This window comes from Oncorhynchus kisutch, linkage group LG12 (assembly GCF_002021735.2).
Source record: "Oncorhynchus kisutch isolate 150728-3 linkage group LG12, Okis_V2, whole genome shotgun sequence".
NCBI lineage: Eukaryota > Metazoa > Chordata > Actinopteri > Salmoniformes > Salmonidae > Oncorhynchus > Oncorhynchus kisutch.
The window spans coordinates 51,695,768-51,722,097 of NC_034185.2; the positions used below are offsets into that span (position 1 = coordinate 51,695,768).

Here is a 26,330-nt window from a genome sequence, read left to right on the forward strand (position 1 = left end):
GCTGCAATTTCTGAGGCTAGTAACTCCAATTAACTTATCCTCTGCAGCAGAAGTAATTCTGGGCCTTCCATTTCTGTAGAGGTCCTCATGAGAGCCAGTTTCATCATAGCGCTTGATGGTTTTTGCGACTGCACTTGATGAAACTTGTTCTTGAAATGTTCCACATTGACTGACCGTCATGTCCTGAAGTAATGATGAACTGTCATTTCTCTTTGCATATTTGTGCTGTTCTTGCCATAATATGGATTTGGACTTTTACCAAATAGGACTATCTTCTGTGTACCAACCCTACCTTGCCACAACACAACTGATTGGCTCAAATGCATTAAGGAATGAAATTCCACAAATTAACTTTTAACACAGCACACCTGTTAATTGTAACGCATTCCAGGTGGCTACCTCGTGAAGCTGGTTGAGCGAATGCCAAGAGTGTGCAGAGCTGTCATCAAGGCAAAGGGTGGTTATTTTGAAGAATCTCAAATATAAATATATTTTGATTTGTTTAATTAAGACTTTTTTGATTACTACATGATTCCATGTGTTATTTCATAGTTTTGATGTCTTCACTATTATTCTACAATGTAGAAAATAGTAAAACATTACGAAAAACCCTTGAATGAGTAGGTGTGTCCAAACTTTTGACTGGTACTGTATGTTTTTGGTACTGCAACACCCTCAGCACCTCTACTTCCTGTGGCTACGTGGCCTAGTAAAAACAAATGGACCGTTATGAGGTAAAAAGCATAACTATATCCAATTTGTCCTATCATTTTTCCCAGTAGGAGTAATTATGTAGGTATTTCCGAATTTATAATGCATTAATCATATTAGCCTAATGGTTAGAACATTGGCCCAGTAACCGAAAGTTTGCTGGATAGAATCCCCGAGCTGACAAGGTAAGAATCTGTTGTTCTGCCCCTGAGCAAGGCAGTTAACCCACTGTTCCCTGGGTACCAAAGATGTAGATGTCAATTAAGCCAGCCCCCGGCACCTCTCTGATTCAGAGGGGTTGGGTTAAATGCAGAAGACACATTTCAGTTGTTCAACTGACCAGTTATCCCCATTTCCCATGATTGATCACATACAAAACAATGCATTGTAAGAGCTTGGCCTGTAGTATCAAATGTAGCACCCATGAGCCAAAAAGGTGTCCTCGAAATGTGTGTAGATCTACTAAATGTTATGTCACATTATTGTACTACACTATTTCAGGCTGAGCATGTATAAGCCATGAGCAGAATCAGTCAGTTAATGCCTGCCCATTGGCCAATGGTCTGATCTGATGTAACTGCTGTGGCTGTCGTCTCTGGTGCCTGTCCCATCTGTTCGGTCTGAGAGGCCAGCAGCCAGGCTTGGACAACAGTGTCCTGGTGAGTGGGACTGGAGGAGGTCCTGTTCTTCCTCAGGTGGATCAGTCGTGGGTTCTTCATCAGGGTGTAGAGGAGCATCCATCGCCACCTGGCCCGACTTTCACAGGCTGAATCTACAACACAGTGGTAATAGAGAGAACTTCCACAGGCTGAATCTGCAACACAGTGGTATTAGAGAGAACTTCCACAGGCTGAATCTACAACACAGTGGTAATAAAGAGAACTTCCACAGGCTGAATCTGCAACACAGTGGTATTAGAGAGAACTTCCACAGGCTGAATCTACAGCACAGTGGTATTAGAGAGAACTTCCACAGGCTGAATCTACAACCCAGTGGTTTTAGTGAGAGACTGACATGATCTACAAATAAATATTATGTGTCCTAGCATTCATATTTCAGGTCTAAAATGTCACTTGTATGAGTTGTGAGGCGTCCAGGATGTGCTCATTTGTCTGTTTTGATCAACAGTCTGTGATGGGCTACTGAGGTTTGTAGTGGTGGGAAAAGTACATAATTGTAATACTTGAGTAAAAGTAAAGATATCGTAGTAGAAAATTACTTGAGTAAAAGTGAAAGTCACCCAGTAAAAGTCTAAAATTATTTGGTTTTAAATATACTTAAGTATCAAAAGTAAATAAAATTGCTAAAATATAAATAGTAAAGTACACACACCCCAAAAAACTACTTAAGTAAGTACTTTAAAGTATTTTTACTTAGGTACTTTACACCACTGGAGGTTAGTATGATTTGTGCTCTCAAAACCTTCTGATCTCTCAAGGACTATTTAGTCTAATACACACTCACATGATGAGACACTTCAACCTACAATAAATGATCTTTCAAACATCCCATTCTTTTGATCTGCAGCTGTGTTCATGACATCTTGACGTTAACTGACCTGGCGAAGGTGTGTTGTTGAACGTGGAGTACGATTCTGCCTCTGTGGTCCTCTGTTGTCTCTCCAGGAGAAGATGGCAGAAACACAACATGACAGGGTTGTTGTGGTAGTGGTCTGTGAAAATCATCCTGATCCAAGTGCTGTAACCTGAAATAGACAGTCAAAGAGTTACATTCTATAGGACGTGTACTTGCCACACAATCTTTGTCATTCAAATCCAGTGAAATGCTGCCACCTTCTGTATAAATAAAATATGACGATGACGAACTATGTAGAATACACAAAAGAGAGCAAAGTCTAGGGTTGCAAAATTCCGGGAACATTCAATCAATTCCCTGGTTTTCCCGAAATCCTGGTTGAAGGATTCCCAGAATCATAAGCCAAATTTCTGGGAAACCAGGAAATATATTATTTAAATCTAACTTATATTTGCTTTGTGGTCTTTGTGTGTTTTTGTTATGTACAGGCTTTCTTCTTCTCTCTCTGTCATTTAGGTTAGTATCGTGGACTAAGTACAATGTTTATCCATCCTCAGTTTTCTCCTATCACAGCCATTAAACTCTGTGACTATTTTAAAGTCACCATTGGCCTCATGGTGAAATCCCTGAGCGGTTTCCTTCCTTTCCGACAACTGAGTTAAGAAGGACACCTGTATCTTTGTAGTGACTGGGTTTATTGATACACCATCCAAAGTGTAATTAATAACTTCCCCATGCTCAAAAGATATTCAATGTCTGCATTTTTTTCTACCAATAGGTGCCCTTCTTTGTAAAAAAAAAAGATCTGTGTTTGAAATTCACTGCTCGACTGAAGGACCTTACAGATAATTGTATGTTTGGGGTACAGAGATGAGGTAGTCATTCAAAAATCATGTTAAACACTATTATTGCACACAGAGCCAATCCAACTTATTATGTGACTTGTTAAGCACATTTTTACTCCTAAACTTATTTAGGCTTGCCATAACAAAGGGGTTGAACACTTTATTTTGTAATGAATTTGTAAAAGAATATACAAACATCATTCCACTTTGACATTATGGGGTATTGTGTGTACAGTAGGCCAGTGATACAAAATCTCAATATAATCAATTTTAAATTCAGGCTGTAACACAGCAACATATGGAAAAAGTCAAGGGGTGTGAATACTTTCTGAAGGCACTGTTGAATAAATGATAATTTTTCAGAAAAATAGCATTGTCTTATTACATAAGCATGTCTATAGCAAAAACACAGTCAAACATACTATATCTTACTGTATGTTGATGTACAACACTATCTAGAACCTAAAGGAGCTATCTACAACCTAAAAGGGTTATTCAGCTGTCCCCATAGGATAACCCTTTGAATAACTATTTTTGATTCCAGGATGACCCCTTTAAGGGTTCCATGTAGGCCCCTTTCCACAGAGAATTCTACGTGGGACCCAAAAGGGTTCTACGTGGAACCAAAAAGGGTTCTCCTATGGGGACTGCCAAACCCTTTTTTCTAAGAATGTTGTGTTACTGGCACCAGTGGATGTTGGTAACACATTACATGACACATTATGATACAGTCATAACCATGTCATAATATGTCATAACAGCTGATATAATGTGTCATAACCTGTCATAACACTTTCATGACACATATATGTAGACCTGATGTGACATATATTGGGTTATTTTATGGCTGGTTATCATACCTACATAAGAGTGTTAAAACCGACAAAACCTACCACACAAGGCAAATCATTCCATTACACCATAGCCTACTTGTCAAACAGTATTTCTATGTAATATAACATTTTCTGAAATGGATCATATTGAATTATCATTGTAATTGTGCACACATTGATGTCAGACATGCACCTACCCCAATGCTCTGTTGACTGGGATGAATGCAGGAGCAAATTTCAGGAGCAGGACAAGACACCCTCTTTTTGACTGATGACTGACATAAGGGCATGTACCTATCTGGCTTACATGATTCTGATCATACTGGTCATAATGCTTCTTGACAGTGTCATAAAGTGTATTTTCTTAGTCCAAGTAAAGTGACACAGGATGCTTCTTAACAGTGTCGTGAAGTGTGAAAACATAACTTTAAAGGAATTCAATACCACAACAAAGGATAAGAAGCAAACTTTCAAACGAAAGGAAACTTCTTTGCAGGGAAAAAACACATTTGAATAAATGTGAGTTTTGACACTCTTATGTAGGGTCACAATCAGCCACAAAATAACGCAATATATGTCACAACAGGGGTAAATATATGGGTCATGACAGTGTGATGATCATATTATGACAGGTTATGACAAGTTATGTCAGCTGTCATGACATATTGTGACATGGTTATGACTGTATCATAACGTGTTATGACGCTAGGTGTCAAGTAAAGTGTCACCTGGATGTTAACGTACTGTATGGGGGACACAGAGACCCCTTACCGATGGAACGGGAGAAGAGTGTAAGAAGAGGTCCATGGGTACACCACTGTCACAGGTCTGGTTAGGAGAGCCCCTTCAAGACAACAAATAAATAAACAATTAAAAGAGGAAAGTTGACTTTCAGACTGAATAATACATTTATTCCATGAACGAGTCAGTAAGATGTACAGATTTACAGTTATCAAGCATCCCTTTATAACTGACACAGTGGTTAGCCAAAATTTGAATTGCACTCACATGTTGCTTCTTATCGTGTCGGGACCACTTTCAACGAGCAAGGGAGTAATATAAAAGATAGTACTTTCTGTTATCGCGTTTAAGAAATATCTACTGATAGCTCTCAAAGCCCCGTTTCCTAGTTGCAGTCATGTGACGTACCTTTGACCCCAAACGCCAAACTATACAAGTGGCACCTTGTGCTCCCTTATTGACTGACATGTTACGGTGCAATGGCACTGTCAACAGAGAGCGCAGTAACAGATAACCAATGGGATCGATTCCCTTGAGGTTTTCTCCCTCCAAAGGATAGTTTATTTTCCTGTGAGTTTATCATTACCAAGCTCGTCACTCGTCCTCACTGTAAAAGGAATTATTGTATGGGATATTTTTCAACAGTGCTTTGCGGAACAGTAAGATTTTTTTACATTTATTTTGAGGAAGCAGTGCTTTGACGGTTGAGTGCATTCGAAAAACTCCATCATTTAGGTTAGCGTTGTGGAATAAGTCCAATGTTGTTGATCCATCCTCAGTTTTCTCCTATCACAGCCATTAAACTTTGTAACTGTTTCAGAGTCACCAGAGGAGTCTCTCAGGCAACTGAGTTAGGAAGGACGCCTGTATCTTTGTAGTGACTGGGCGTATTAATACACCGTCCAAAGAGTAATTCATAACTTCACCCTGCTCAAAGAGATATTCAATGTCTGCTTTTAGAAAATATACAGTACAAGTCAAAAGTTTGGACACACCTACTCATTCAATGGGTTTTCTTTATTTTTACTATGTTCTACATTGTCGAATAATAGTGAAGACGTCAAACTGTGAAATAACACATATGGAATCATGTAGTAACCAAAAGAGTGTTAAACAAATCACAATATATTTTAGATTTGAGATTCTTCAAAGTAGCCACCCTTTACTTTGACAGCTTTGCACACTCTTGGCATTCTCTCAACCAGCTTCATGTTATTTACTTATTTTACCTTTATTTAACTAGGCAAGTCAGTTAAGAACAAATTCTTATTTTCAATGACGGCCTAGGAACGGTGAGTTAAGTCACCTGGAATGCATTTCAATTAACAGGTATGCCTTGTAAAACATGTATGTTTGAACAATCAGTTGTGTTGTGACAAAGTAAGGGTGTTATACAGAATATAACCCTATTAGGTAAAATACCAAGACCAGCTCAAATAAGCAAAAAGAAACGACAGTCCATCATTACATTAAAACATGAAGGTCAGTTCATGCGGAAAATGTCAAGATCTTTTAAAGTTTCTTCAAGTGCAGTTGCAAAAAACATCAAACGCTGTCTCTCATGAGGACCACCACAGGAAAGTAAGTTAAATAGTTAAATCTGCTGCAGAGGATACGCTCATTAGCATTAATTGCAGCTCAAATAAATGCTTCACAGAGTAACAGACATCAATTGTTAACATCAACTGTTCAACTGTTCAGATGAGACTGCGTTAATCAGGCCTTCATGGTCAAATTGCTGCAAAGAAACCACCATAAGAAGAGACTTGATTGGGCCAAGAAACATGACTGGTGGAAATCTGTCCTTTGGTCTGATGAGTCCAAATTTTAGATTTTTGGTTCCAACCGCCATGTCTTTGTGAGACGCAGAGTAGGTGAACGGATGATCTCCGCGTGTGTGGTTCCCACCGTGAAGCATGGAGGACGAGGTGTGATGGTGTGGGGGTGCTTTGCTGGTGACACTGTCAGTGATTTATTTGGAATTAAAGGCATACTTAACCAGCATGGCTAGCACATAATTCTGCAGTGATATGCCATCCCATCTGGTTTGTGCTTAGTGGGTCTATCATTTGTTTTTCAACAGGACAATGACCCAACACACCTCCAGGCTGTGTAAGGGCTATTTGACCAAGAAGGATAGGGATGTAGTGCTGTATCAAATGACCTGACCTCCACAATCACTCGACGTCAACCCAATTGAGATGGTTTGGGATGAGGTTTCCCGGGTGGCGCAGTGATTAAGGGTGCTGTACTGCAGCGCCAGCAGTGCCATCAGAGTCCCTGGGTTTGCGCCCAGGCTCTGTCGTAACCGGTCCGTGGGGCGACTCACAATTGGCCTAGCGTCTTCCGGGTTAGGGAGGGCTTGGTCGGTAGGGATGTCCTTGTCTCATCGTGCACCAGCGACTCCTGTGGCGGGCCGGGCGCAGTGCGTGCTAACCAAGGTTGCCAGGTGCACAGTGTTTCCTCCGACACATTGAAAGGCTGGCTTCCGGGTTGGATGCGCGCTGTGTTAAGAAGCAGTGTGGCTTGGTTGTATCGGAGGATGCATGACTTTCAACCTTCGTCTCTCCCGAGCCCGTACGGGAGTTGTAGCGATGAGACAAGAGTAGCTTGTAGCTACTACAACAATTGGATACCACAAAATTGGGGAGAAAAAGGGGTAAAATTCACACACAAAAAAAAAAGAGATGGTTTGGGATGAGTTGTACCACAGAGTGAAGGAAAAGCAGCCAACAAGTGCTCAGCAAATGTGGGAACTCATTCAAGACTGTCAGAAAAGTATTCCAGGTGAAGCTGGTTGAGAGAATGCCAAGAGTGTAAAAAGCTGTCATCAAGGCAAAGTGGCTACTTTGAAGAATATAAAATATATTTAGATTAGTTTCACAATTTTTGGGGTTACTACATGATTCCATATGTGTTATTTCATAGTTTTGATGTCTTCAATTCAATTCAATAATGTAGAAAATAGTAAAAATAAAGAAAAATGAATGAGTAGGTGTGTCCCAGCTTTTGACTGGTACTATATATATATATATATATATATATATTTTTTTTTTACCCTTCTTTGTGAAGCATTGGAAAACCTCCCTCGTCGTTGTGTTTGAATCTGTGTTTGTAATACACTGCTCGACAGAGGGACTTTATAGATAATTGTGTGTGGGGTAAAAGATAATGTAAGTCATTTAAAAATCATGTTAAACACTATTGTTGCACACAGTGAGACCATGCAACGTATTATGTGACTTGTTAAGCACAGTTTTACTCCTGAACATATTTTGGCTTGCTCTAACAAAGGGTTTGAATACTAATTGACTCAAGACATTTAAGCTTTTTAAAAACCTAATTTCACTTTGACATTATGGGGTATTGTTTGTAGGCCACTGACACAAAATCTCAATTTAATCCATTTTAAATTCAGGCTGCAACACAGAAAAATGTGGAAGAATTCAAGTGGTGTGAATACTTTCTGAAGGCACTGTAGTTACAGCAGATAATTATAGACTAACGTGTGACATTTACTTAAATAAATATGTTACTTAAACATGCTTGGTTAACTCATGTTCCCTTCCCCAAAAGGGAATGCATCTGTCTGTGTCTTCCGGCACATAGTCATGTTTATTCTATATCAATCCATATGCACAGTAAATCAAATACAGGAAAATAATTCATTTTCACTCTACCATATCCAGTGGTGGCTGGTGCTGCTAGAAACTAAGAAGGCAAGATACCGATACTGTCAGGTTTGTTCAGAGGCTAGTCAACAGGTTGGTTTTTATGTGACTTTAAAGTGCCTCACAAAAGACAAAAGGTTGGTCAATCGTTGTTTCGTAATCCGACGTCAGATTTTGGCAGAAAAACTGGCCAGGCAGGTTGAGCGCACCAATGTCTGTGGTGGGGAAGCTCGTTACCAGTAAACTTTTGTGTTGTAGCCTGTGATTCACGGAACACAGCGGTGAGATGCTGAAAAAAATATTCTGCAGCCTTGTGCTTTTATGTCTCTTATCTTTCTCAGTATATTTCTGGTATCAGTTGAGATACTCAAATGTTACTGAATCGAGTAGGAAAGTTTTGCTGTCCAGTTTGAAGGATTCCCAAAGTGAAGATGGATTAATAAAATCAGGAGTCGATTATAGAGGTATCCGCTTGGAGTTAGACTTAGGGAAAGAAAATCTAACAAAAGAAAATGGTAAGTTCTGTGCTATATAACTTCTAAATATATGCAAATATATGGATATTCGGACACTACTATGATTACGTTTAAAAAGTAAGGTCACTGAAGACCAAAGACATTTGACAATAAGCTAGAGATTTTTTTAATTATGTCATTTAATGGCACATGTATGGCATAGTAAACTAAAAGGCTGTGGTTGACAAAATGATTTGATTATTAGCTTTCATATAGTGTTATATTTCTTAAATGGTGTCCCTTCAGAGGGCAAGAACAAGATGTACAGTGCATTCGGAAAGTATTCATACCCCTTCCCTTTTTCCACATTTTGTTACGTTACAGCCTAATTCTAAAATTGATTAAATACATTTTTTTCCTCATCAATCTACACACAATACCCCATAATGACAAAGCGAAAACAGGTTTAGACATTTTTGCAAATGTATCAAAAATAAAAACAGAAATACCTTATTTACATAAGTATTCAGACGCTTTGCTATGAGAATCAACATATCAATTGATTGGACCTGATTTGGAAAGGCACACACCTGTCTACATAAGATCCCACAGTTGACAGTGCATGTCAGAGAAAAGACCAAGCAATGAGGTCGAAGGAATTGTCCATAGAGCTCCGAGACAGGATTGTGTCGAGCCACAAATCTGGTGAAGGGTACCAAAAAATGTCTGCATCATTGAAGGTCCCCAGTGGCCTCCATCAAACCTAAATGGAAGAAGTTTGGAACCACCAAGACTCTTTCTAGAGCTGTCCGCCTGGCCAAACTGAGCAATCGGGAGAGAAGGATCTTGGTCAGGGAGGTGACCAAGATTCCAATTACTCTGACAGAGCTCCAGAGTTCCTCTGTGGAGATGGGAGGACCTTCCAGAAGGACAACCATCTCTGCAGCAGACGGAAGCCACTCCTCAGTAAAATGCACATGCCAGCTCGCTTGGAGTTTGCCAAAAGGTACCTAAAGGACTCTCAGACCTTGAGAAACAAAATTCTCTAGTCTGATGAAACCAAGATTGAACTTTTTGGCCTGAATGCCAAGAGCCACATCTGGAGGAAACCTGGCACCATCCCTACAGTGAACTTTGGTGGTGGCAGCATCCTGTTGTGGGGATGTTTTTCAGAGGCAGGGACTGGGAAACTAGTCAGGATCGAGGGAAATATAAACAGAACAAAGTACAGAGAGATCCTTGATGAAAACCTTCTCCAGAGTTCTCAGGACCTCAGATTGGGGTGAAGGTTCACTTTCCAACAGGACAATGACCCTAATCAAACAGCCAAGACAATGCAGGACTGGCCTCAGGACAAGTCTCTGAATGTCCTTGAGTGGTCCAGCCAAAGCCCGGACCTGAACCGGATCGAACATCTCTGGAATGACCTGAAAATAACTTTGCAGCGAAGCTCCCTATCAAACCTGACAGAGCTTGAGAGGATCTGCAGAGAAGAATGGGAGAAACTCCCCAAATACAGGTGTGCCAAGCATGTAGCGTCATACCCAAGAAGACTCGAGGCTGTAATCGCTGCCAAAGGTGCTTCAACAAAGTACTGAGTAAAGGGTCTGAATACTTATGTAAATGTAATATTTCCATTTTTAATTTTTAATACATTTTGCAAAGATTTCTAAAAACCTGTTTTTGCTTTGTCATTATGGGCTAATGTGTGTAGACTGATAAGGGGGAAAAAACGACAATCTATTTCAGAATAAGGCGGTAACGTAACAAAATGTGGAAAAAGTCAACGGCTCTGAATGCTTTCCGAATGCCCTGTTGCTATTCTCTGCTTCAGATGACAGCTGACCATAAGGCCAGTCATGCCATCATACTGTAAGCCTGTGGCTGCATTGGTGATGCATGCCGTATGATAAGCTGCTAAATGGATTCAGATAGCTGATATACTGAGACAGAGTGACAATCAAATAAAAAAGACTGGAGATCTTACAGCTAGACACGAAGGAAATGTTCATTTGAGAATACAACACAGACACATTACAGACAGAACCCCTTACGCTCTTTATTGCAGGATTGTAATATGTGACTTATCAACATTAGTTCATTAGACACTTGTTCATTTTGAATAATGGTGTAACAATTAAAACAAGTTTAAACACTTCACTTCAAAGAATCAACACTTTATCACTTCAAAATGTACAAATACGCAGTGGCCATTTTAGCATGGAAACTTGGTGGGGCAAACTCAACCAATTGTTTTTTTATGCATGCCAGCAAAGCTACTACACAACACAACACTAAACAATACATTAATTGCACTATAACGGTGACAAACAGTGCCCATAAACTGTTAGGGCCGACATAAAGCTGTCCCAACAGCAGAGCTTTCCCTTCAGCAACAAGGAGTGAATCCTTACCAACTGATATGGCTGACTTGCTTGAATGAAGAAAGTTTATACTGACTCCTTGTGGACTTGTGTAAGTCGATAAGAACTGCATTCTCCAATAATCATGAACCATACACAAACATTATTACATGTATGTTCAGTAAATTCATTATGTTTGTTAATTCCTCATTAACACTTAGCTCCAAGTATAAGCAAGTGCAAGCAAACGAGCTGCCTTTCCTTCAGCATTTCCAAAATGGACACCAACAGAAATTGTGAGTCCGTGTAACTTATTATGTGATTTGTTAAGCCACATTTTACTCCTGAACTAATTTAGGCTTGGCTAAACAAAGGGTCTGAATGCTGATGCAACAACTAGATTTTAGTTATCTTTAAAAAATATAAAATATGTCTTCCGCTTTGACATTACAGAGTATTTTGTGCACATTATTGACAACAAATGTCGATTAAATCCATTTGAATCCCGTTTTGTAACACATCATTTTATTCACATTTTCTTTTGTCCAACACCTGAAACAATTTAATATTTGATTTTTCAGAAACTACAGAGACCAAAACCCATGAATTAAAGAAATGCCCAGATCCCTCTCCACTTCTAGGTACATGGTAACGTAGAAAACAATCAATTAAATTCTCTATTAATACCAGTAAGTACTGATACCATTTCTAAAGGCATCACGTCGCCAAATGAATAGATTTTAAGTTGATTTAATGTAGCTTTTCTCCCGACCTGCAGTTGGGCCTCTCAGGGTTGAGTTCTCTACGCCTGTCAGCTTGGATACAGTGAGGAAGGAGAACCCAGGCTTGCAGGAAGGAGGTCGCTACAAACCACATGACTGTGTCGCCCTCCAAAAGGTTGCTCTCATCATCCCCTTCCGCCTTCGTGACGAGCACCTCAAGTTCTGGCTCTACTACCTCCATCCCATCCTTCAGCGCCAACAGCTGGACTATGGCGTCTATGTTATCAATCAGGTACAGTACAACACACATTTGGAAATGTAAAAAAATGTAACACTTACATTTAAACACTTGAATGAAACACTTAGGGCCTGTTTCCGGGAAACAAATTAAGCCTAATCCTGGACTAAGTAGCGATTACAATGGAGAATGGAATTCTCCATTCAACATGCTATTAAGACCAGAATTAGGCCTAATGTGTTTCCAGAAAACTGGCCCTTAAATGACGTAGAGCCTGATTCCGCTCTAGGTTTCTGCTTTTTTAGGGAGTTTTTTCTAGCCACTGTCATGACGTTGGCCTGGGGGGTAGTCATAAATACCTCTTCCCCCCTTTTTCCTCTCTCTACCCTACTGACGTTACATTTGCAAAACCCTTGGTTAACATAGAGATTCTGGGAACATCAGAAGGTGGGGGGAAATTAACTATATTCTGGTAATCCGACCAATGGAACATATGCGGTGGTACTTAATGAATATGATGTCAGTTCGGTTGTCATCTGAGACATTCTCATCAATGATAAGATGACATAAACTCTACAGTGGAAAGTCTACACATCAGAGTTATCGGATTCACATGGAATTGTTGTTTCTATTTAAATGTTTGAATATGAAATTATTCGTGATGGGATGAAATGTGATTTTAGCTTCTAAAATGTGAGATTTGGGTTTTCATAAGATAGGGCTCTGCTCAATCAGTGGCCCGCCTCTGTGAAGGGACATGGGCTATAACACTTTTCAAACACGCCCTCCTCTCCCTTCCTATATAAGCCCTTGACGACAATATAACCTCCTGTTCCGAGGACGTGAGGACGACGGTCCTATGTCAGAATGGTTCAGATAATAACTACAGAACGAAGCCAACATCAGCATGAGCTTTGGTTGCGAATGGTATGAACTTTGAACTCTTATTCACTACAGAAGTGATACCTCCTAGCCGTTGAGTTAGCAACAGCAGATGCAAACGAGGGTTAGGAAGGAACAGACAGAGTATCCCGTCTATCAAACAACAATGTTACTACAACGTATACAATTGACAACCAGAGACATTCTTCAAAGGACTCGGTTGGGCAACACGGCCTTCCATCTACCACCAACCTACCGAAGCGCAGCTCAGAGTAAATATTTATTGCATTTTCCTTTTCCAAATGGGCGGTAATTTAGAATGCATAAGATACTGTATAGCATAGCTTCTTCCCTTTGTTCCTCAGTCTTCCCACTCATTCACTCAAATCCAGCCCCTTTTCTTTTGTGTAACAAGCCGCTAGGGACGTTTTCCTTTATGACGTAATTTTTAATCAAGTTATTATTTAATTATGTGTATGTGTAATTCTGTGTGATTAGTTAGGTATTTAGTAAATAAATAATTAAACCCAATTTTCTATTGCTGGTTCAACTTGTTAGCCAGGGTTTGTGCAGATAACCAAGAATTTACAACTTTCAGATGAGACTGAATTAAGATGACAATTAATATTGACTGCTATTGATGTAAAATATTACTAGGTCTTGAAGAGTTTATTCGGAAGATAACAGCTCTATAAATATTATTTTGTGGTGCCCGACTCTCTAGTTAATTACATTTACATGATTAGCTCAATCAGGTAATATTAATTACGGAGAAATTATTTTATAGAATAGCATGTCATATCACTTAATCTGGCATAGCCAAAGACACAACACCACCGTGCTTCTAAATTTGCATTGCTTGCTGTTTGGGGTTTCAGGCTGGATTTCTGTATAGCACTTTGTGACATCTGCTGATTTAAAAAGTGCTTTATGAATACATTTGATTGGTTTACAGTAAGATGTTTTAATCTTCATCTTGGGGATGCCTTTTACCTTCATTAGGATGGAGACAACACGTTCAACAGGGCCAAGCTGATGAACATTGGCATTGCTGAGGCCCTGAAGGAGTATGACTACGACTGCTTTGTGTTCAGTGACGTGGACATCATCCCCATGGATGACCGCAACACCTACAAATGCTTCAGCCAGCCCAGACACCTGTCTGTCTCCATGGACAAGTATGGCTTCAAGTACGTGTCAAGTCCTATCGCAGTGCCACAGTACGGTGTAGACCTCAACCAATAACCTTTATTTTGGAGTGAACTATCACTTTAAATGTTTAAATGCTGACTCATTGTTATGGCCATGGTAAATGCCAGAGTGGTTGTTAATGTTCCCTCATACCTACAGTATTACCAAGGGGAAAAGGACTCGATTCAATCTGTTTTGCTGAACCGTTAAGAGATTTAAATGCCCAATTGAACCGTAAAGGTATTTTCCACTTGAACCGACATATGCCGCTGTTACCGTGAATACAGTCTCCACTAACACAGGAACATTGCTTTTAATGTAACTCTGGCTCCAACGCAGAACTTTAGCGCTACGGATTTAATACATCCCTAACACTTCAATTCCTACCTTCGGAGGCACAGCACGACAGAACAGGAAACTATAATATATCATAACATATGACATTTAGCAAACACTTTTATCCAAAGTGACTTAGTCATGCATGCATACATTTTATTGGCCCCAAGAATCAAACCCACTATTTTGACATTGCAAGCTCCGTGCTCTACTCACTGAGCTACAGTGGACCACCAAGGGAGAGCCCGTCACGTGCAACGCCTCAACCACTCGGCCATCACAGCTGCTAGTATTTCCAGTATATCTGTATATTTGATTGTCTTCGTCTCCTCCATAGGTTGCCCTATTATCAGTACTTTGGCGGTGTCTCATCGTTGAGTAAAGAGCAGATCATGAAAATCAACGGCTTTCCCAACAACTACTGGGGCTGGGGTGGTGAAGATGACGACATTTTCAACAGGTCAGAAAACGTTTAACCTCATAGACATGTAGCACATCGTAACTGTTGATCTTACTTACGTTTGCCTGCTCATAAAATCACATGATGCACACTGGATGATGTTATCAGTATCTCCGGATGACGCCATCAGAAACACATCTTTCCCTTATCACTTATCACTTTTCGACACCAAAACATTGACACCTGCCATCGTCACATTATGTTGACATTGCCGGGGTGCTGGAGAGGATGCATATTTTTTTTTTTTTAAGTGATTATTTAAAAAAAATGTTTTAATCAAATTCATATCACTGGTCTGATTTCCATAGGGTGAATAACAGAAAAATGTCTGTCTCTCGTCCGGACGGCGTAGTCGGAAAATGCCGGATGATCCGTCACGAGAGAGACAAAAATAACAACGACAATCCTCAGAGGTAAAGCTTTAGAACAACCGCGTTCACTAAATTCCCCCTCAGGTTTTGAACTATCACCCGTTCGCCAACTATACTCCAAATGTTGATGACAGTTGATTATTTTGCCCTGCAGGTTCAAGAGAATAGCTCACACGTTAAAGACGATGGATACCGATGGCCTCAACTCTCTCGAGTACGAAGTTGTTGCAGTTGAAAAGCATGACCTGTTCACAAAGATTACAGTAGACGTGGGGATGCCACCCGAAGATTAAGAAGACATGGACAAAGGATGAATGAGGAAGAGATGGACAAGCAGGGCCCTGCGTGCCCGTTTGTAAATCCGGCTCTGTGAAGAAGGCAGGAACCATCTGGAATGAGGTCAAGAAAACTGCCCAGAACAGTACGAGAGATGCTTAGTAAGAGGGCAGCGCACAATCTATTTGTTGCATTAACCAATAACTATTGCAGAGGCTGCAGCGGTTATGATGCAAACATGACTTAGCATGAATCTTTGAGGAGGTGTCATGATATCCACCTACTAATTGGCACTTTTGTCCCTCGAGCGGCCCAATTGGCAGAGCATTGTGTAGTGCTGCCTTCAACTGCTTTCGCCATAACTCAGAAAAACAAGGTCACAACTCTGAAATAACCCCCCTCCAAGTTCCAATTACAAGTGAGAAAGTCTGAGATGATTTTGATACCCAAGTTGCGACGTTTCATCTCTGACCTTTCACCTTTTCAAGGAGCAAACTTTAGGTTTACAAATACTGTATTTTTGCCCTACACTAGTGTACATTCTGTGTGTAAATCTGAACTTTAATTTAGTCTTTTGTAGATATTGGGCTATTATAGTGTGGCTACTGTGTGAGCCATGGGAAACTCCAACACAATGTTCAACTGTTCAAAATAAAATGACAGAGACCTCTTCTTTATTTGCCAATTGCTTTATTATCTGGTCATGATGATGTCATTTGTTTGGTGATGTCAGATCCCACTAGCAGCTCTCCTCCTTCATGACTAAGATGTCCGTTCTGGTTTCCCTGTAGAGAAAGTTATGTTCATGCCATGATTTATTTATTATGTCGTTGGGTATGAATTATGTTCAATATGGTTGTAATACACATTCAAATGGAATTCAATGAAACCTGCTCTCATGGAGTCTTAATTTGATCACTCTTTTGTTGCTGGGAATTTTCTTGCACAGCAGGAAATGCAAACGTGTAGTGTATTTGAGTTTTTAAAAAAGCTTCTAAAGTTTGTCATTTCAATTTAGAAATTGCAGACTTGATTTGCCCTAATGAAAAAAAGACTGGAGATCTTACAGCTAGACACGAAGGAAATGTTCATTTGAGAATACAACACAGACACATTACAGACAGAACCATTTACGCTCTTTATTGCAGGATTGTAATATGTGACTTATCAACATTAGTTCATTAGACACTTGTTCATTTTGAATAATGGTGTAACAATTAAAACAAGTTTAAACACTTCACTTCAAAGAATCAACACTTTATCACTTCAAAATGTACAAATACGCAGTGGCCATTTTAGCATGGAAACTTGGTGGGGCAAACTCAACCAATTGTTTTTTTATGCATGCCAGCAAAGCTACTACACAACACAACACTAAACAATACATTAATTGCACTATAACGGTGACAAACAGTGCCCATAAACTGTTAGGGCCGACATAAAGCTGTCCCAACAGCAGAGCTTTCCCTTCAGCAACAAGGAGTGAATCCTTACCAACTGATATGGCTGACTTGCTTGAATGAAGAAAGTTTATACTGACTCCTTGTGGACTTGTGTAAGTCGATAAGAACTGCATTCTCCAATAATCATGAACCATACACAAACATTATTACATGTATGTTCAGTAAATTCATTATGTTTGTTAATTCCTCATTAACACTTAGCTCCAAGTATAAGCAAGTGCAAGCAAACGAGCTGCCTTTCCTTCAGCATTTCCAAAATGGACACCAACAGAAATTGTGAGTCCGTGTAACTTATTATGTGATTTGTTAAGCCACATTTTACTCCTGAACTAATTTAGGCTTGGCTAAACAAAGGGTCTGAATGCTGATGCAACAACTAGATTTTAGTTATCTTTAAAAAATATAAAATATGTCTTCCGCTTTGACATTACAGAGTATTTTGTGCACATTATTGACAACAAATGTCGATTAAATCCATTTGAATCCCGTTTTGTAACACATCATTTTATTCACATTTTCTTTTGTCCAACACCTGAAACAATTTAATATTTGATTTTTCAGAAACTACAGAGACCAAAACCCATGAATTAAAGAAATGCCCAGATCCCTCTCCACTTCTAGGTACATGGTAACGTAGAAAACAATCAATTAAATTCTCTATTAATACCAGTAAGTACTGATACCATTTCTAAAGGCATCACGTCGCCAAATGAATAGATTTTAAGTTGATTTAATGTAGCTTTTCTCCCGACCTGCAGTTGGGCCTCTCAGGGTTGAGTTCTCTACGCCTGTCAGCTTGGATACAGTGAGGAAGGAGAACCCAGGCTTGCAGGAAGGAGGTCGCTACAAACCACATGACTGTGTCGCCCTCCAAAAGGTTGCTCTCATCATCCCCTTCCGCCTTCGTGACGAGCACCTCAAGTTCTGGCTCTACTACCTCCATCCCATCCTTCAGCGCCAACAGCTGGACTATGGCGTCTATGTTATCAATCAGGTACAGTACAACACACATTTGGAAATGTAAAAAAATGTAACACTTACATTTAAACACTTGAATGAAACACTTAGGGCCTGTTTCCGGGAAACAAATTAAGCCTAATCCTGGACTAAGTAGCGATTACAATGGAGAATGGAATTCTCCATTCAACATGCTATTAAGACCAGAATTAGGCCTAATGTGTTTCCAGAAAACTGGCCCTTAAATGACGTAGAGCCTGATTCCGCTCTAGGTTTCTGCTTTTTTAGGGAGTTTTTTCTAGCCACTGTCATGACGTTGGCCTGGGGGGTAGTCATAAATACCTCTTCCCCCCTTTTTCCTCTCTCTACCCTACTGACGTTACATTTGCAAAACCCTTGGTTAACATAGAGATTCTGGGAACATCAGAAGGTGGGGGGAAATTAACTATATTCTGGTAATCCGACCAATGGAACATATGCGGTGGTACTTAATGAATATGATGTCAGTTCGGTTGTCCACTGAGACATTCTCATCAATGATAAGATGACATAAACTCTACAGTGGAAAGTCTACACATCAGAGTTATCGGATTCACATGGAATTGTTGTTTCTATTTAAATGTTTGAATATGAAATTATTCGTGATGGGATGAAATGTGATTTTAGCTTCTAAAATGTGAGATTTGGGTTTTCATAAGATAGGGCTCTGCTCAATCAGTGGCCCGCCTCTGTGAAGGGACATGGGCTATAACACTTTTCAAACACGCCCTCCTCTCCCTTCCTATATAAGCCCTTGACGACAATATAACCTCCTGTTCCGAGGACGTGAGGACGACGGTCCTATGTCAGAATGGTTCAGATAATAACTACAGAACGAAGCCAACATCAGCATGAGCTTTGGTTGCGAATGGTATGAACTTTGAACTCTTATTCACTACAGAAGTGATACCTCCTAGCCGTTGAGTTAGCAACAGCAGATGCAAACGAGGGTTAGGAAGGAACAGACAGAGTATCCCGTCTATCAAACAACAATGTTACTACAACGTATACAATTGACAACCAGAGACATTCTTCAAAGGACTCGGTTGGGCAACACGGCCTTCCATCTACCACCAACCTACCGAAGCGCAGCTCAGAGTAAATATTTATTGCATTTTCCTTTTCCAAATGGGCGGTAATTTAGAATGCATAAGATACTGTATAGCATAGCTTCTTCCCTTTGTTCCTCAGTCTTCCCACTCTTTCACTCAAATCCAGCCCCTTTTCTTTTGTGTAACAAGCCGCTAGGGACGTTTTCCTTTATGACGTAATTTTTAATCAAGTTATTATTTAATTATGTGTATGTGTAATTCTGTGTGATTAGTTAGGTATTTAGTAAATAAATAATTAAACCCAATTTTCTATTGCTGGTTCAACTTGTTAGCCAGGGTTTGTGCAGATAACCAAGAATTTACAACTTTCAGATGAGACTGAATTAAGATGACAATTAATATTGACTGCTATTGATGTAAAATATTACTAGGTCTTGAAGAGTTTATTCGGAAGATAACAGCTCTATAAATATTATTTTGTGGTGCCCGACTCTCTAGTTAATTACATTTACATGATTAGCTCAATCAGGTAATATTAATTACGGAGAAATTATTTTATAGAATAGCATGTCATATCACTTAATCTGGCATAGCCAAAGACACAACACCACCGTGCTTCTAAATTTGCATTGCTTGCTGTTTGGGGTTTCAGGCTGGATTTCTGTATAGCACTTTGTGACATCTGCTGATTTAAAAAGTGCTTTATGAATACATTTGATTGGTTTACAGTAAGATGTTTTAATCTTCATCTTGGGGATGCCTTTTACCTTCATTAGGATGGAGACAACACGTTCAACAGGGCCAAGCTGATGAACATTGGCATTGCTGAGGCCCTGAAGGAGTATGACTACGACTGCTTTGTGTTCAGTGACGTGGACATCATCCCCATGGATGACCGCAACACCTACAAATGCTTCAGCCAGCCCAGACACCTGTCTGTCTCCATGGACAAGTATGGCTTCAAGTACGTGTCAAGTCCTATCGCAGTGCCACAGTACGGTGTAGACCTCAACCAATAACCTTTATTTTGGAGTGAACTATCACTTTAAATGTTTAAATGCTGACTCATTGTTATGGCCATGGTAAATGCCAGAGTGGTTGTTAATGTTCCCTCATACCTACAGTATTACCAAGGGGAAAAGGACTCGATTCAATCTGTTTTGCTGAACCGTTAAGAGATTTAAATGCCCAATTGAACCGTAAAGGTATTTTCCACTTGAACCGACATATGCCGCTGTTACCGTGAATACAGTCTCCACTAACACAGGAACATTGCTTTTAATGTAACTCTGGCTCCAACGCAGAACTTTAGCGCTACGGATTTAATACATCCCTAACACTTCAATTCCTACCTTCGGAGGCACAGCACGACAGAACAGGAAACTATAATATATCATAACATATGACATTTAGCAAACACTTTTATCCAAAGTGACTTAGTCATGCATGCATACATTTTATTGGCCCCAAGAATCAAACCCACTATTTTGACATTGCAAGCTCCGTGCTCTACTCACTGAGCTACAGTGGACCACCAAGGGAGAGCCCGTCACGTGCAACGCCTCAACCACTCGGCCATCACAGCTGCTAGTATTTCCAGTATATCTGTATATTTGATTGTCTTCGTCTCCTCCATAGGTTGCCCTATTATCAGTACTTTGGCGGTGTCTCATCGTTGAGTAAAGAGCAGATCATGAAAATCAACGGCTTTCCCAACAACTACTGGGGCTGGGGTGGTGAAGATGACGACATTTTCAACAGGTCAGAAAACGTTTAACCTCATAGACATGTAGCACATCGTAACTGTTGATCTTACTTACGTTTGCCTGCTCATAAAATCACATGATGCACACTGGATGATGTTATCAGTATCTCCGGATGACGCCATCAGAAACACATCTTTCCCTTATCACTTATCACTTTTCGACACCAAAACATTGACACCTGCCATCGTCACATTATGTTGACATTGCCGGGGTGCTGGAGAGGATGCATATTTTTTTTTTTTTAAGTGATTATTTAAAAAAAATGTTTTAATCAAATTCATATCACTGGTCTGATTTCCATAGGGTGAATAACAGAAAAATGTCTGTCTCTCGTCCGGACGGCGTAGTCGGAAAATGCCGGATGATCCGTCACGAGAGAGACAAAAATAACAACGACAATCCTCAGAGGTAAAGCTTTAGAACAACCGCGTTCACTAAATTCCCCCTCAGGTTTTGAACTATCACCCGTTCGCCAACTATACTCCAAATGTTGATGACAGTTGATTATTTTGCCCTGCAGGTTCAAGAGAATAGCTCACACGTTAAAGACGATGGATACCGATGGCCTCAACTCTCTCGAGTACGAAGTTGTTGCAGTTGAAAAGCATGACCTGTTCACAAAGATTACAGTAGACGTGGGGATGCCACCCGAAGATTAAGAAGACATGGACAAAGGATGAATGAGGAAGAGATGGACAAGCAGGGCCCTGCGTGCCCGTTTGTAAATCCGGCTCTGTGAAGAAGGCAGGAACCATCTGGAATGAGGTCAAGAAAACTGCCCAGAACAGTACGAGAGATGCTTAGTAAGAGGGCAGCGCACAATCTATTTGTTGCATTAACCAATAACTATTGCAGAGGCTGCAGCGGTTATGATGCAAACATGACTTAGCATGAATCTTTGAGGAGGTGTCATGATATCCACCTACTAATTGGCACTTTTGTCCCTCGAGCGGCCCAATTGGCAGAGCATTGTGTAGTGCTGCCTTCAACTGCTTTCGCCATAACTCAGAAAAACAAGGTCACAACTCTGAAATAACCCCCCTCCAAGTTCCAATTACAAGTGAGAAAGTCTGAGATGATTTTGATACCCAAGTTGCGACGTTTCATCTCTGACCTTTCACCTTTTCAAGGAGCAAACTTTAGGTTTACAAATACTGTATTTTTGCCCTACACTAGTGTACATTCTGTGTGTAAATCTGAACTTTAATTTAGTCTTTTGTAGATATTGGGCTATTATAGTGTGGCTACTGTGTGAGCCATGGGAAACTCCAACACAATGTTCAACTGTTCAAAATAAAATGACAGAGACCTCTTCTTTATTTGCCAATTGCTTTATTATCTGGTCATGATGATGTCATTTGTTTGGTGATGTCAGATCCCACTAGCAGCTCTCCTCCTTCATGACTAAGATGTCCGTTCTGGTTTCCCTGTAGAGAAAGTTATGTTCATGCCATGATTTATTTATTATGTCGTTGGGTATGAATTATGTTCAATATGGTTGTAATACACATTCAAATGGAATTCAATGAAACCTGCTCTCATGGAGTCTTAATTTGATCACTCTTTTGTTGCTGGGAATTTTCTTGCACAGCAGGAAATGCAAACGTGTAGTGTATTTGAGTTTTTAAAAAAGCTTCTAAAGTTTGTCATTTCAATTTAGAAATTGCAGACTTGATTTGCCCTAATGAAAAATGTGCTAACCCAAACAGAAATATCCATTCATTATAATCCACATAATAATTCACATTTCCTGTTTGCTGCAGGATTTTTTTTCCTGCTGTAGCAAACTGGCTCAAATTAAGATCCTACATCCGTAGTATCTGTGTGTCATTATCTAGGTTTCCATCCAATTGGAGACAGATTCTAAATATTCTAAAGTCCACAAAAAGAAAACAAGCACATTTTCCCACCAATGGTGTGTTTCCACCAAACGGACCCTTTTCAGATCAAATTCAGCGCTTGATGACGTAGTGCACACAAAATGTACTTTTTCGCTTAAGTTTTCATGTACCGAATAAAGAATCAAAGTTCAATGTGTTTCCATTGCATTTTCAACTCTACCGATAGTTATGTCACAAAAACTATTGCGTTAAATAGCAAATGTACCTACTCTGGTCTTGGTACCTGCGCTCTAGACAACAGCTCGCAGCTAGCCTACATAAGGAGAATATTTTTATTTGTCAAACGGCAGTCAAGCATTGATCATCATGTCACCAAAATAAGACCCTCGATATGTATTGGAAAGGAGCATCAATGTCATCTTGTACTTTCACCACCCTGTGATGTTCATCGTCATTTATTGACTTGTTAATTGTTTACTCCATGTGTAACTCCGTGTTGTCTGTTCACACTGCTATGCTTTATCTTGGCCAGGTCGCAGTTGCAAATGAGAACTTGTTCTCAACTAGCCTACCTGGTTAAATAAAGATAAATACAAATCTGTAGCCTGATAATCGACATGCTTTCCAGAGTTGTAGTGGGAGGTCCACACACCATATCATCGCGTGACTTCAAGTTTACTTTGATATTATGGTTATTATGTCAATATTTACGCTTAATGGCGTTTCCACCACTATTTCTTGCATAATTCATTATACCGACACAAAAAGAGCCCACCATGTCCAACAAATTAGGCCTATCTGTTGGCATTTATAAAATGTTACCTAAACTACCTGTTTCCATCACAGCTGTCATGTTTTTTTTAAAATAAGGTATGACTTTACTCACATAAACTGTGAATGGAAACGTGGTTCCAGAAGCACTTTAGTGGGCACAACATTACATTGTAGGAGCCTACAGAATGTGGATTTTCCTGAAATACTGGTTTGATTGAATTCAGTCCCTTGTACTTCAGTGTTAACCTGGAGGTGTTGAGTGTTGTTTCTGTAAACTGACTCTCACAGCTTTATAGTGATATGGTGGGACAGGGCTGTGAGAAAGGAGCAGCTGTGTACCAGAGACATCATTCCAATACTTTTTGTGTGTTTCAACTTGTCTGGAATGCCTGATGGGCAGGGTTAGCCGTTTTGGAACTAGTCTATTGGTTCCATTGTGCCAGGCAAGCTCAATCAAGCCCAGTTTTAAGAATCAGAAATTATTTCAAATAATACTTGAACCCAGGTCGGCACAGTACTCACTGTCTCTGGACACAGAGTGCACACTCGTTGGGGTAGGTGTTGCCATCGGAGCCACACACAGGAGCCAAGTTCATAGGGCAAGCCAGAATCTCCACCATATCAACACAAGATGGCTGCAAAAAAATATGACATTACTGTTAAAACCAAGAGCATGGGCAGTCAGGAGAGTGTAATGTTTCATAGTGCTGAGTTACAAATGCATTGTGTAGAACAAGTATGAACGATATGATTGCATGTCGTGTGGAATAGGGGTCGATTGTGTCAGGCTCTATTGATTACATTTCTATCTGCTGACACTTTCTGAATGTTTCATGACACTGAATTCACAGACTAGGGTGAAATTGTCCCTAGATGCTGATCTTGGGTTTTGCGTTTTCCCCGCTAATGGTTAAGGTTATGATTGGGGGAGGGGAAGCTGATCCTTAATCTGTACCTAGGGGGAATTTTACCCCCAGCTGAATTCACACCAGGTTTGGTTTACAAAGCAGCATTTACATTAAACATGCCAAAATCAGCCTTACCTTTCTGTAAAGTCCAGAGTTCTCTTCTTCTGCGCCTGAAGAAAACAAATAGTATGTTACAATGTTTTTCAAACAACCATGGAGGTTAAGGTAACATCATACACATTTAACCATCATCTCATGTACTGTACATTAAAACTGGTATATCATCTGGCCACTTAGCCTTAATAGTTTCAACATAGTTTCATAGTCCCTCGACTCCAGCAGGTGGCAGAATCAAGCTTTTTCCATAGTTACTGAAATACTCCACGGTTCAATCAATGCTTTCTTTGAGTATTCAATTAAATTCAATCAACTTTATTAAACCCCAAGATATCACACAGAAAACAGTTGTACTTGACCTGCAAAGGCGACGAGGAGCATCACACACAGCAGCATCACTACTTTTCCAGCCATGTTGTCAGTGGACAGACAGCGAGAGTGCCCTATCAAACAGTCGCTCAGTGGTTATTGTGAAGCAGCAGGTGTGAGAACTTTCACAGCTGACAGGAGTCAGGCTGTGTCCCAAATAGCAACCTATCCCCTATAATATAGTGCACTATATTAGTCCTATCAACCCTGGTCAAACCCTAGTCAAATGTAGTGCCCTATATAGGGAGTAGTGTGCCATTTGAGACACAAATGGACTTTACTCTGCAGAAGATGATGAAATACACGTTGAAGTGCTGTAGTTTTACATTTCTATGAATTCACCTGAGAGTTTTCTAGCTAATTGTGGAGGGCCTGGGTGATATCCTGAACCTTTTTTCAGTTAATTGTTGTAGTTACACTTTACATGTACCACAGGAAGGCTTCAACTCTGAAATAACCCCTTAAATGACCATCCTTGTTGTGGGAAAGTCTGAGATGATTTTGATACCCAAGTTTAAGTGTTGTGAAGTATCATCTCTGACCTTTCACCTTTTCAAGGAGCATTTGAAGACAGCATTACTTTTAGTTTACCAATACTGTGTTATTGTTCTACATCAAACAAGGGCTATGGAATGTAAAGTTCTCAGACCTGGAGATGTATCATATTTCGTGAACTTAAATTTGATGTATTTTTTGTTGTTATTGAATGTCTATTGGGCTATACGCTTTGTATTATAGTGTGGTGTTTTTGTAATGTGTGAGCCATAGGAAACTCCCATAGAATAAACTGAGGTCACTTTCTTTATTTCCAATTCATTTATTATCTGGTCATGATGATGTCATTTGTGTGGTGATGTCAGACCCCCCTAGCAGCTCCCTTGTCTGACGACTCATCTTTCATTTAATTCCGCTGCTCTATCGATCTCTCCATACATCAGTCTGAACCTGCTATCCTAGAAGTCCTTTGTGCTCACGTCAAAATGACCTGATTCGTGAAGACTGGCTCTGGACAAACCCAATGGTTTCTGGGACCAATCAGAACCGGTTTGAATGTGTTCGCATTCCAGAAGTCGTAAGGGAGGAAGCATATCCAGTCTCAACGTGGAGAAGAAACGTTAATGGCTGTGGCGTTTGGCCGGAGCGATGTGGATTGGTAGCCAGTCAAGCACTTCCTCCCACGCTCATGATCGAAATGTCCATTCCGGTTTCCCTGCAAAGAGACAAATGGAATTGCTGGAATTCAATGAAACCTACTCTCACAGGAGGGAAATAAACACAGTGTATGCCAAACATTAGAAACACGTTCCTAATATTGAGTTGCACCCCCCTTGCCCACTATGCCCCTTAGAACAACCTCAATCCGTCGGGGGATGGACTCTACAAGGTGTTGAAAGCGTTCCACAGGGATGCTGG

The 26,330-nt window shown here is 40.1% G+C and overlaps 3 protein-coding genes and 1 long non-coding RNA gene across 5 annotated transcripts; 2 read left to right on the plus strand and 2 right to left on the minus strand.

Annotated features, from left to right (window-relative positions):
• Positions 1-599: 599 nt before the first annotated feature.
• Positions 600-5,258, minus strand: LOC109901161 (uncharacterized). Of its 2 annotated transcripts, none has more exons than XR_002256684.2 (4): positions 4,934-5,258; positions 4,670-4,769; positions 2,270-2,416; positions 600-1,483 (listed from the first exon to the last, which is right to left on the minus strand). It is a non-coding gene; the product is annotated as an uncharacterized LOC109901161 (long non-coding RNA). The 2 variants fall into 2 exon arrangements; XR_002256683.2 differs by having other exon boundaries at positions 4,697-4,769; positions 4,934-5,255.
• A 45-nt stretch (positions 5,259-5,303) lies between these two features.
• Positions 5,304-16,308, plus strand: LOC109887934 (beta-1,4-galactosyltransferase 1; the record flags this gene model as incomplete). Its single annotated transcript, XM_031836693.1, has 7 exons — positions 5,304-5,325; positions 11,737-11,796; positions 11,934-12,169; positions 14,000-14,187; positions 14,862-14,984; positions 15,293-15,397; positions 15,510-16,308. Coding segments are annotated over 7 exons (873 nt in total), but the record flags the coding sequence as incomplete, so codon positions are not given.
• On the plus strand, positions 15,786-22,227 carry LOC109900444 (beta-1,4-galactosyltransferase 1-like). The gene is made up of 7 exons (XM_031836695.1): positions 15,786-15,792; positions 17,656-17,715; positions 17,853-18,088; positions 19,919-20,106; positions 20,781-20,903; positions 21,212-21,316; positions 21,429-22,227. The coding sequence occupies exons 1-7, from the start codon at positions 15,786-15,788 to the stop codon at positions 21,565-21,567; spliced, it is 858 nt and encodes a 285-aa protein (XP_031692555.1). The 3' UTR covers positions 21,568-22,227.
• On the minus strand, positions 22,221-25,067 carry LOC109900373 (probable pancreatic secretory proteinase inhibitor). The gene is made up of 4 exons (XM_020496069.2): positions 24,908-25,067; positions 24,567-24,601; positions 24,046-24,158; positions 22,221-22,335 (listed from the first exon to the last, which is right to left on the minus strand). Exons 1-4 carry the CDS (start codon positions 24,960-24,962, stop codon positions 22,290-22,292), a joined length of 249 nt encoding a protein of 82 aa, XP_020351658.1. The 5' UTR covers positions 24,963-25,067; the 3' UTR covers positions 22,221-22,289.
• Positions 25,068-26,330: the final 1,263 nt, after the last annotated feature.